Source organism: Pterocles gutturalis, unplaced genomic scaffold, assembly GCF_000699245.1.
Source record: "Pterocles gutturalis isolate BGI_N339 unplaced genomic scaffold, ASM69924v1 scaffold42587, whole genome shotgun sequence".
NCBI classification, from domain to species: Eukaryota; Metazoa; Chordata; class Aves; order Pterocliformes; family Pteroclidae; genus Pterocles; species Pterocles gutturalis.
Genome location: NW_010116951.1, coordinates 1 through 12758, shown reverse-complemented (window position 1 = coordinate 12758; position 12758 = coordinate 1). Strand labels below are relative to the sequence as shown.

General features: G+C 53.0%; 1 protein-coding gene across 1 annotated transcript; it reads right to left on the bottom strand.

Moving 5' to 3' along the window:
• Positions 1-3330: 3330 nt before the first annotated feature.
• HECTD3 (HECT domain containing E3 ubiquitin protein ligase 3) lies at positions 3331-12392 on the bottom strand (the record flags this gene model as incomplete). The annotated part of the gene is made up of 19 exons (XM_010075655.1): positions 3331-3525; positions 3781-3852; positions 3973-4054; positions 4289-4363; positions 4794-4923; positions 5306-5512; positions 5878-5967; positions 6303-6422; positions 6756-6859; positions 7280-7344; positions 7672-7724; positions 8375-8557; positions 9503-9584; positions 10060-10225; positions 10602-10684; positions 11004-11117; positions 11401-11516; positions 11893-12028; positions 12300-12392. Coding segments are annotated over 19 exons (2056 nt in total), but the record flags the coding sequence as incomplete, so codon positions are not given.
• Between the last annotated feature and the right edge of the window lie 366 nt (positions 12393-12758).

The window sequence follows — 12758 nt, the reverse complement described above, 5'->3', positions numbered from 1 at the left end:
CCTCCGCCCGTGTCCCCCGCACGGCCCAGCCCTTCTTCACCCCTCCCGGGCCGTGCTCCCCCCGCGCCCAGCCCGGTCCCTCGGTCCCTAGCAGGAGCTGAGCCAGGTCATCCACATCCCCTCGCCCCACAGCTCAGGACTCCGCTCACTCCCGGCCTCCAAAGTCCCTGTCACTTGCCTGCATCCCTACCCCAGCACAGAGGGGGTCCCTAGGGGGTCCCTTCGGGGTCAGGGCACAGGGCTAAATCTCTGACATGGACAGGGAAAAGAGAGAAGGAGGCATCCTGCTAGAGGGAGAGCTGGCTTCTGGCTGGGTGGGGGATGTATTCCTGCCCCGGTGAGGGTGACAGGCCTGTACCCCAGCCAGCAGTGGCACTGTGGCAGCAGAAGCATGGCCATGACACCCAGCAGCACCCAACCACCTGAAAATGCTGGTAGGGCATCGCCCCACGTCACGTCTGCCTGTCACATACCTCAGTGAGGCGGTGGCAGAGAACAACTCTGCTCCACCCCATGCTACCCACGTTTCTCTAGGTTGGGCACAAAGAGCTGCCCTCAGCGATCAGGAAACGAGGCTGGCAGAGCTCAAAGGTCCCCACATGCCTCTGGCGCCTGCCTGCTCTCCTGGCAGGTCAGAGTCCAGCTCCATCCCTGCCTGCAGAGTGAGCTCTGACAGCTGTCACCCCTGCAGCAGTATCTATCGAACAGGCGTCACCGGGCCTCGCCACAGTGACAGTCACCAGCCTTGCCAGGAGCAAAGTGCCCTGAACCATGATGAAAGAGAAATGCAAGCTTCCACCTTGCCCCTGGGGCCAGCGTAGCCAGGAGGGTCCTGTGCCCTCCCTCTGCAGCCACGTCACCCTATAAAACTGTTTGCAAGGCTGCTGCAAGGGGGTGAGCCAGTTAATACTGTGAGCTACCTCCATGACACCGTTTTGTGTACAAAGGGTATCACAAGGTAAATTTCTGCTTCACTTCCAGTCGCCTCTCACAACACCTGTTCCCATCACTGTTTAACCCAACAGATGGATGCAGGAGTCCTAGTCTGACCAGATAAATCATCAGGAAGGCCAGGAGCAGTTAGTTCATTCACTTTATTTTAGATCTTCCATGAGGTAGGGACAGACCGATCCTGTCAACCTATTTATAGCTTGTCATACTCCAGAGTAGTAGTGGAATAACAGGAACAGCTAGACTACACGTGCGTTATTAATCACCTGAAGCTATTCTATGACACTTCAGGAAGCTGAAGTCAGGAGAGAGCGAGTGGTTACACAGAGCCATCACGGCATCCGTCCCTCCTCCAGCTCATCCCTACCCACCCTGTAAAGCTGCAGCTCTGGCACACACAGATGTCTCCTCTTTTCAGCAGCACAGGGGCACCAGCACTTTCCTCAGGATGGCACTGGCTTGAAAATTGGTCTCAACTGACTTCAGACTGGGTCACAGGGTGGGGATGTGCAGCCTCTGGTTCCTGGTGCTCAGTAAATAACATGACCTCCTGCTGATCTCCCTTAGAGACAAGCAGGCAAGAGTGGAAAAAGCAGGATCAATTCCACCCAAATATCAGTGGCCAGAAAGGATCCAGGATGGCTCATTTCAAATCCCAGCTCTATACTGAAGACTCCTTCACCAACACGCCTGACTGAGGCCAAGCCAACAGAGCAAAGTCCTGTCACCAGCTCGCTCATGCCCATTGAAGATACCCTAGAAGTGACTCAGCCACTAGCACAGAAAGGTATCACACTGGCTCTGCTCCTGTCCCTGATGGTCACTGAAATCATCCAAAGCTCAATTCTGAGATAACTCCAGGATTTACAACAAACCTCTGGACAAAAAGGCCTCTGGGGACTCCACAGCCACCCAGCTGAGTGTGGAAGGCTCTGCTGCAGGCAAGAGCTGCCAGAAACAGCTTCCCCACTCAATCTATACTCCTTCCACTCAACACGACGCAGGAGGTGGCAGCACATGCTCTCTCCTGATCCTCCATCCTTTTTAGTACAAAACCTCTCAGCAGGTCTGGGCATACGGCTGTTTCAAAGGAAACTGGTGAAGGGAAGGACTTTGTTTATAACTAGAAGTGATTTCTCGATGTCAAACTCCTTCAACAGAGGAGAAAAAGGCATGAAGCATAAAGACAGGATAAATCTTAACTCACAGCATTTGCCCCACTCCAGTGAAGCATGAGTGGATCCAAGTGGTGGTCCAGCAGACCACACAGGCTGAAGATGGAGCTGGGGGTATAAAAATGGACCGACATCTGGTAGCTCAGTGCTAGGCAATGACAAGCCCTGCCCAGAGCTGGGAAGATCAAGGAACATTTCTAATGGTCTTGAAGTTGTAAAGCTTTCATTGCCTACTCCTTGCTCACACACTGCGTGCCCATCTGCTGAAGCAGCTCCAAACTTTGGTACCCACAGCAAAGGCTTTCCCTGTCCATGTGAAACCTCCACCTACCTCCCCAGGGCAGAGGGGAGTAGAGCCTGGCGCTGCCGTGCCTGCTGCTGCTCTAACCCCTGCTGTCTGGGAGAAGAGCTTGGCCCTGCCCACACATCTCCATGAGAACCAGAACACTTTAGCTGCAATACTGGCTTTTAGGGGAAAACCAAGGCTTAAAGAGCTTATGAGAACAGCTGCTAGGCCACCAGCACGCCGGATGCAGAACTGAAAGTTACAGAGTAGGAGGGAAGCAGACAGTTCCCACCTCCTGTAGGGGAGCAGCTCCCCAAGCAGTCGCTGCTGTACAAGGGGTGCAGGGAACCATGGGTGGTCACAGGAACTGGGATTTTGTGTGATGTAAAAGCATAGGAGTCCCTTCCTGACAGCACCCGCAGTCCTGTTGTGCAGGTCTGTCATGACACCTGGTGGCCAGAGGCACCCTTGCAGCACCTGCTACTAGCTTGTCCCATTTCTTCTTAAACCTAGATGTATTATCTCATTTCCATGACTTCAGCTGACAGCAGGAACAAGGCAAGGGAATGTGGTCCGGACACTCAGCCTAGGGGCACATCTCTCTGAGCATCCCCGTGGTCTCAGCAGCAGCTCAGTTCTTCGTCCTGCCCTGTAACCTGCCGCGCAGCTTTGTGGCCCTACCCCACTCCTGTCTGGAGCAGAGCACAGCTTGGGAGGAGTGAGAGTTGTGAGGCTACAACGGGGACATGTGGAAAAGAAACTCATTACAAAAACCCACCAGACCTTTCTGATGTGTGAGGGCTGGGCCAGGATTTCATTACTGCAATCATGTTTACACTCCACGCTAGCTCCCACCTTGATGAAGACCCAAACCTCCATGTCCAAAGGGGTGCTGGTCACCACTGCTGGGAGCCAGGCTTCACACCTGTATGTTTATTATATATACACATCCTGCAGGAAAAAGGGAGCTCTTCCCATTTCACGGTTTTGTCAAACAATTGTCCATGCTGCTTGGTCACACTGCAACATCACTCTTCCCACGGACTCATATCTGTGTCAATGGCTACGCAGTTATAGGCGGCATAGCGCAACTTCTCTTCGCATACCTTGGCTCTGGGGATGGCAAGAGGGAAGAGAGGAAAAAAACACAAGGAGGAGTTGATGCATTTGCCAGCCAAGGGGACAAGATGCTTTCTGAGACACAGGCTATGCTTCATCAGCTGCTCACAGAGAGAATCCCAGCAGCCACATGGTACAGGCAGGAGTATGTAAATGTGGCAAAACAATGGGCCCTAGAGGTCAGCACCAAGTTTAAGAAGAGAGTCCAGACACAAAATTCCCCACATGTAGGGAAGCATCAAAACTTACGTGGCATAGTTGGGCAAGAAGAGGGTGCTTGAACAGGTGGATGACTCCGGCAAAGCATCTGTTGTCTCAGAGCTTGGGGAAAACGTGACAAACTGGTCAGAACCAGCAGGCCAGCGAGGCAGGGGAGAACAGATCGCACATCACTTTGGTGTGGGATCTATCAGCTTTGCAGTCTACAAAGAATGGACTCACCCCATCTTGTCTGGATAGATATAGATCCGTGCTGGAAGGCGGCTTCTGCCAGTGACGAATCTGAGGAAGCGGCTGCGATCCTCTGTGAAGGAAAAGCAAAGACATCAACAGACCCTACAGGGACACGAGATGGAGTACAGACACTTCCAGGTATCCCCAGCACTAGCAAGCAGTTCCTTCAGCCCAGCTGCTTGCTCTCCTTGGCTCCCATTAGTTCCCTAGGCAGCAATGAGGGTGGCTTCACCCTCCCAGTTCCCAGCCAGCCTGCAGGGGCTGTGATGGCACACGATATGCAGGGGCAGAGCAAATCACTCACCGTTGGTGAAGTTGTTGAGTGCTTCCCAGAAGTACTGAACACGGGTATCCAGTGGCTCAAAGTCTTCAAACCGGGCTGACAGAAAGAATACAGTAAAGGAGTTTATTAAAGATCCAAGCTCCTCCTGGATAAATCAGAGCAGGGGTCCTCTGCCAGCACAGGAAGAATCCTCTGGGTGCCTGCAGGGTGTGAGTGTGTAGAGTCAAGATGTGTGGGACACAGGCAGTCAGGCCCCTCCCAGAAGGCACATCCAGATCCACACCTCAGCTCCAGAGGCTCAGATACCAGCAGCCTGGGGATGCCCCAGCCTCTACTCTGCGGCCCAGCACAGAGACAAGGGACACTCCTGGCCACATCAGCACCCAGCTAAAGGCAAGAAGTATACAGGCCCACATTCTCACTGGAATAAAGGCTAATATCGGCCTCCCACATCTCTCCTTGTCCCAGCATGGAGAGGAGACACTCTGGTTTTCAGGGAAAGTTTCCAGCAGAGCCCTTCACTTACTGAGCTTCTTCAGGGCATCAACTGTGACTTCAGGGTCTCCACAGACTTTTTTTTCCAGCTCCTGCCAGGTGAGGAGGTCAAGAACAGCCTGGGGCACCACCTTCAGCAGGCCAGCCTGCATGGCCATGATCTGAAAAGGAGACAGGGCAGCTAAGCACCATGTTTTGCCCATTTCCCTGGCTCGTGGTTGAGCCTAGGGGTTTGACTAGATGCGAGCCATGCAACTGCTCAGCAAATGCTCCAAGGAACTTCAAGAAGGGAACAGGATCCCACAGAGATGCATCCCAGTTCATTCAGGAAGCCCGTGTTAGAGCTGGGAATAAAACCCTGTGTCTCCCGTGCTGCTACAAGCCACTTCGCTTCTCAACAACGCCAGGGGCTCCAGGACTTCATCAAAAAGGACTGCCTACTATTGCACAGGGATGCTAACCACAATGCATTTTACCAGAAACAGACCGGAGAGGTATGGCTCTGGGAACTCAATGACCACTGATGATATGGGACAGTGTTACCTGCTCCTTGCTCTCCTCCAGTCGAGCCTTCTGCACCAGGTGGATGAACTCCTTGCGGTCCTCGTAGCGCACCACGGTGCTGCTGCCGCCGGGGATCAGCTCCACCATGCGTTGGTCACTCAGCACTGTTGTGTAGGTCAACTCATTCCCAAATTTGAACTCAAAGGTGTCTTTGTCCATGACTTCCATCACCTCCAGGAGCTTCACCTGCTCAGGCCCCAGTTGAGTGCTTGTTAGAGAGATGACCAGTGGGCAGAGGTGTGCCTGAGCCCCATTTCCTCCCTTCCCAGATGAGGGCTAGAGTGACTGTGGCAGCAGCACAGCATGGGACATGCTGCCTTAGAGCTGTTTAGCAGACTCTGGGGCATTGCATGCTTGAAGCATAAAGTCAGCATGGATACATCTCTATATTAGCTATAGGATGCATTAAATGCTATGACTGCCCTTTTTGTGCGTGTTTCTTTGATACACCACGGGAGGAAGCAAGCACAACATGAAGACAGGGACACAAATCACCACCTTGCTCAGTGCCACAAGGACTAGGATAAACACAGCCTCCCACTCCCTCTCACCAGCACGGAGTCCACAGCAGGGAAGTCTTTGCTCCAGCTGACCTCCTCCCCTGTTAATTGTTTCCATACAAAGCCAGGAAGAGCCAGGACCTGAAAGAGAAAGGGGATTTTGCTGAGTCTGTGTGAAAAGAGACACCCCCAAAGATGGAGATAGGACTCAACAGTGCAGACACATCCCCCTGTCCACATGCAGAGCTCATCATAGCCAAGCAGAGACCAGACGCTCTCTCCCAAGCTCCCAGAAGTATCTCCCAAAACTCGGGCTGTGAGCTCTGCTAACCCCTCAGCCCCAAATCCTGCCAAACACCTTTTGTCCCAGTATGTGATCACAGACCCCTCCCATGCTCATGTTGGAGAGGCTGCAGAAGAGGGCTAACGACTCCCTTTGCAGCAAACCTCCACACAGGGACAGGGTGAAAGCTTACCAGAAACTCCTTGCCCCTCAGAGCTGCTCCCATGATCTGCCCAATCCACTCATACTTGGGGAAGTCTTTACAGGAAGGGTTGGGGACATACATGTCCCTGGCTTCTCCAGTGCCATTACCCTACAAGAGTGAGAGGCAAAACTCCAAGTCATGATCTCAGTGCAGCATGACGCACCACAAACTCAGTTCCTGCCGTGCCTCTGGACTCTTCTCACAGCAGAAGTGAGCTAAATCCCCCACCCTCCTTGGCAATATTCCTAGTGAGAGACAAGTATCCAGGCACTTGTCAGCACATCCTAAAACGAGATGCCACAAAGCAATCTACCCAACCCTTCACAAGGAAAAGCTTTGGACCAGTGAAAGCAGATATGTCCCTGGCCTGCAGGGGGACAGGGACAGCACTGCATTCCCAGGCACAGAAAGATCTGCCTCAAATACCCTGACTCACAGCACCTGGTTGGACGTGCGCACAAAGAAGGGCAGAGGCACAGGGGTGTCTGCCGAGCTGGGACACAGCTCCTCCGACATGTCTGCCAGGCTGTCCCGAAAACCACCACCTGCAACCCCAAAAGAATGTTTTTAGTGCTGCAGACTCCTCAGGGTCATGGAACAAAAATGAGGAATTCTGGTCCAATGTGGCCCAGGGCTGAGCAGAAGGGTCCTGTCAGAGCCTTACAGCACTGGAGGAAATAAGACAGGAGAAATAACACCCCTGCCTGGCCTGTGGTGGACAGCCAGAGGGAGCATTGGCACTGTCAAAGCTGCTGTTAGTGACCAATGGAGGTCTGATCCCATCCCAGCAAGCAGCACTCCTTATCTGGGACACCGCCAGGGGTGGCAGGACAAGGTGACCTGCCTTCCTTCTATTCTCCATGGGCAGTAACACAGGGAGCAAACGAGAGCCCCTATAGCAACAGAGTCACCCCATCAACCCCTGACTCTGCTCCAGAGGAGCCTTTGCCTCACACAGTCCCTACCTTGGTCGATGATGCCCTCTGCAATGAATTTGCACTCCCACCACTGGTCATAGCGCAACGGCCACCTGTGGAGAACCAGACATCGCCTGAGGTGCTGCTCAAAGCCAAGGAGAAGATGCTGGGGAGGCAGCAGGTACAGCAGGGACACCAGAGGACTAGGGTGGACCAGCCTGAGCTTAGGACAGGACAAGATCCCAATCTCCAGAGACAGCTGCATCCTCAGTAGGGAGGTGACACCTTTGGGTGCAGGCCCCAATTCCACAGCTGAACTGGCTCCTGCCCTAGGAAATCCTCTTCAGAGCACAGCACACCCACAGGCTTCCCAAACACCCTGCTGTGAGAGGGGACATAGCTCCCAGCATGATCCCCTCCCTCCCCCAGGCACCGCTTACCTATAATCTAGAGGCTTTTCAAACTTGTCTGAGGGTTTCAGGCCTTCGTACACCTGCAACAAGCACAGAAGATCAAGGTTGGTATCCCCCCTCCAGGGGAACCAGTGTCAGGTGAAGGCAGGAAATTGGAAGAAATCTGGTTTGACCCAAACCTTTAAATACTGACCAAAGATGATCTCTAAATGGGCTAGGAGCCCTTCATTTTCAGAAAGGGAACATAAATTACAGTGCTAACCACACTGAATGCATATTAAACTTCAGAGCAGCCTGGGCTCTTTGTGCACACATAGAGCAATAGATCTTTTGGAGATGGGGGGAGAATGACAATAGAAGGATCAGCATTGCTGTGAAACCACAATACAGGACTGTATGCAGCTGCAGTACTGTTGTCACACAAGAATTCTTTGCTGCCCTTTTAGTGTAATGAGATTGTTATGCTCTGCATTAGCAACATGCCACAGAGAGCAGCCAGGATAGAGACTTCAACTCAGAAATCCCAAATCCCTCCTAGATGTTATTCCTGGATATGGGATCATCAGCACATGTAACTGTAGAGCCTATGAGTCATATGAAGTGGCAATGAGGACTCCAGGCATCTCCAGCTCCAAGTTGTCTCTTCCACCCACCTCTACGTGGTTCGCTTTGGTTTTGGGATGCCCCACTCTCCACAGAGCAGCAGGGACCGTTCCAGGAGGGACAGTACCTGGGTGAAGACAGCATTCTTGCAGCTGGGGTCCAAGGCAGGGTTGTCTCGGTGCTCCATAGCCAATCGCCGGTTAATATAGAGCCGTGGCATGAAATTAGGCTTGCTGGTCTCCGAGTCCTTCAGACACTGGGTAATGAGAGCTGTGCGCCTCTTGGACAGCAGCAAGAATTGCTTGATGTGCTGCCAACAGGTAAGTCCAAAATGTCAGAAGTGCCCACTGTCCAAAACATGTCACTTATTTGCTCCCGAAGCCACTGCACCACAAGGTCTCTCCCCTTCCCAGGGCTCCTGCCTTCCACACACAGGCACGTTCTCCTTGACAATATTTGCTACACCTCTGCCTCTGAAAGATTTTGCTTTCCGGCTTAAGGCAGATCCCAAGCCCAGTCCTCTCCCCATCAGTCGTCATCTGATACTCGCACTCCAGTGTTACTTGGACTCTCCTTCACCCTCATTCTCACCAGAGCATCAGTCTTACTATCCCTCCTATTTGTAATCAAAGCAAGCCTCTCAAAACAAACAAGAATCCTTAAATGCTTTGGGTCTTATGTTGAGCCAGCAGAGAGACTACAATGCTTTCTGACACCAGGCCTGGAAACACACAGGACGGGGTTACCCCAGCAACGTCCGGCACATGTATTCTGGGAGAGGATGTAAGGAAAACAGATAACCGGAGCAACAAACCCAGTCTTAAGAAAAAGATGGAAATCAAAAGCTTATCAAAGCCAGAAAAAAGTTACTGGCAAAAGCCTTGCTGTTTGCACACAGCCAGCTCAAAGCTGCTGGCAGGAAGTGCAGGAACAGTGTGTCCTGGGCTGGGATCTTGGAGGGGATGTGTGCGCAGCTCACATGCCCAGTGCTGCTATGGTCCAAGTCCTTCTGAGGGTGAAGTGCTCTGGTTTGATTCTACTTGTTACCCCATAGCTACATGTTTCCACATCAGTGTTTTAGCAGGAAACTAGCCTCTAACCAGTATCACCTTTCACAGCTTTAATGAGCTGAGCTCAGCCAGGTATTTCCCTTGAGCTGCTTTAAAGGCAACAAGCACTGACTGCCTCCCTGCCACAGCCTGAGCACAACCACCCTGCCAGACTGAGGCCCCACGAGACAGAGGGAATCACTCACCTTGAGTTTGCTGAACGTGCCAACAGTGTGATCCCAGGCTGGCACCAAGTGATGCAGGACACTGTCCAGGAGCTTGATGAACCTAAATCCCAAAGAAAAAGGTATTGCAACACAGGAGGGACAGGGATCTGCACAAGTCTATTCCAGACCAGCCAATCCCACACACAAGCAGAGAAGTAACAACTGATCCAAACCCAACCCAGCATGGTCTTTTACATCACAGAGCCTTGGGTACTTAAGTCCCTCTCCCTGGGCACTGCAGGGATCTTGTACCCTTTGCAAGGGACTCTGCATGCACCTGCCCCACACACAGCACAGACAGGCTGTGCTCCTGACACACAAGACACTTGACCTTGAGCTGCAAAGTTCCTCTGAAAGTGTAGGGGAGTTACCCCAGAGGGCCCACTTTGTTCCCAAATGACTCTATCTTCTCCAGGGTCCAGAATGCCTGGCCCACAGCATGTTACACAGTTTTACAGTTTCAAACTTGTCCTGGAGATAGCACCAATCCCTGCAGGCAACTCCACCCACTTGCATGCCCACCCTCCATACAGTACCTTTGAATGAGCACAGCCCGTCGGTACAGCAGGTCAGGGTCTGTCCCTTCTAGGCGAGGGTAGCGCACTAAATTGGGCAGTTGGAACATGTCAGCACTGAGCCCCAAGTCCCTCTGTCGGGAGGACTTGATTTTGATGCCTCGGAGGCGAACATCAATCCCATCATCTGCCAAGGAAGACCATGGATGATACACTAAGGCTATGAGAAAGCAAGCCTGCCAGCATGGGAGCTCTCTAAGTAAAAGCACTAGGAATGTGACCAGCTCTACCAGCTCTATGGCTGGGCACTGAGATCCTGAAATACCTCTGTGAAAAAGAAGAGAGGCACTTAAAGAAAAAAAAAAAATAATTGAAGGCAGAGGAAGACAGGATGAAAGCTGAGAGCTTGAAAACCTCCAGGTCCCCCTGGAGTATCCCATGGTTCTTCCGCATCTCGACTGAAACAGCCCGCAGGGCCGAGAAGTACAAGCCACAGGAACAAACTCTTAATGTACAGTATCTTAGAGGAGCATTATGGATGCGACCATAACACCCAGCCCTACCTCTGCACTCCACAATCCGGATCTCGATGACAGGCAGGTGTGTTGTCATGTCCTCAAGGACGCACACATCCCCGATGTAGCTCCTGCAAACACAGCACAGACGAAGGCTGCAGAGCTGTTCCCTCACCCATCCTGACAAAATCCACTCGGTCTCTTGTACGGGAAGAGGGTTTGTATTTTTTGAAATGGGACTGCAGCAGGAACCCAGACCCAGTTGCCTACAACATGGCCTGTGCTGAATGCCTGAACCTGCTGGTGCCTCAAGTCCAGGTGACATGATCCTGATGGGGCCCACAATCGGATCAGGAGAGCCCTGACGAGCATGACTGCTTAGGGTTGGGGTGTCCAGCACCCGTAGCCCCTATAAGGGCCACGCTACGCTCTCCACCTCCATCCACTCACTCATCAATGCCGACATCGTTCAGTTTCTTCAGATTGTCCCCCTCGCCCCCATACACGGCAACCCGCTTGGGCATGAAGTTCTCATCGGTGGTATCCACTGTCAGCAGGAGCTTCCTGCAAAAGGAAGCACGAAATGAGAGAAAGGTAACTGCATCTGAACACCCACTGCCGCTCCCCCTCACTGCCTCATCACCCTTGCTATGAAGCACACGCAGCTGGTGCTGGGATCCCCGGGTACCTGTGACCAAGCTAAGACCCCTTCAAGCCCAGAGCCAGGGCAAGGGCTGAGGGGCAGGGAGCACAGGGAAAATTTGGGCCATGAAGGACTCATGCAGAGAGACAGGGGTGCAGGGCTCGCCCCAGCCAGGAGCTAGCGTGCAGGGGAGAGGTGCCTCACTTGACAATGGTGCCTTTCTTCATGTTGAGCCGCACCCAGTGCTGGCCCTGGGACCCGTCACTCTCCCAGTATGTGTCGGCATGGCTGTCGGTCAAGCATGACACATTGAAGTCTTCCTGGAAGAGGGCAGTGAATTAAAGGAAGATCAGATGAGGGCAGGATTAACTTCCCCATAGAGGTTACTCAACACAAATCTTGGGGCCAGAGGGCGTCAAACTGGCCCTTTTCCGTTGCTAGGGTAAACACAGGGAGTGCAGAGCACACAGGACACTGGGGCTGACCCTCCAAGGTGCTCTGGGGTCACATACACAGCACAGAAAACCAAACCCTCCCTAAAATCAACTTAGCAGCTAATATTAGCACTCAATTCCCAAGCCACAGCTCCTCCAGGGGCCACATTACACAATATGCCACATGATGCTCCCCAGGCCTCTCTCCCACATCCTCAAACACAGCCCAGCCCAGAGCAGCAAACTTGTCCCTTTAACCCACCGTGTAGGACGAGACATCGATGCTGTCCACATACTGCTTAACACTGCCCAAGTTCTCATCCTCCTTCCCAATGTGATCATACAGGAAATGCACGAGGTCTTCGTCACATTCATAAGTCCAAGTTGGGGGCACAAACCTACCAGGAAAAAGGGATTAATGAAGCTGGAGAGCCAGGGGCAGCCAGGCTAACGGGTCAGGGAAGGCAGGTCCATGTCCTGCTTGCCTTGGTCTTGCCCTGTTTTCTGCTTTGTGCAGGCTTATCTAGGACAAGACTGTGCCGAGCAGAGCTGATCCCCGCTGCCTGTCTTCCTCCCTCTCCCCCTGGTCTGCAGAAGACAGCTGTCTGAGCAGCCAAGGAGACAGCAGCTTGCACCCAACCACAGCAGAAGCTGGGAAACAGCTCATACCGAAGCTTCTCTACTGCTGCCTCATCCTGCTCCATGGGCTTGGGCTTTGCTCCGAGGCGCAGAGAATAGGTCAGATCCACCACCTGCTCCCATCTGAAACAACCCAGAGAAGAGGGGAATGAGAAAATCCCAGGGGAAAGAAGGAGCTGGTGGTCCAGGAGTAGCTGGAAGGGGAAGATCTGTGTTTAAAACCCCACACTGCACTCCATCCTCCATCACCTCCAGCCTCACCCGCCACCCTTTCCTTTCCAACCACCTTCCAACTTGGTCCAGCCCACACCCCGCCAGGCGGGTGACAATCACAGTGACCGAGCCAAACCCCGTTACCGCCCCGTCTGGCATCCTCACTGCCTCACTTCCACAGAAGAAGTGACGAAGCAGGCCGGGGCTCCCCAGTCCAGGGTGGGAACGGCCGAGGTGCTGCAGCCCAAGACCCGAGGCAGCTGGGCCCAGGGGAAC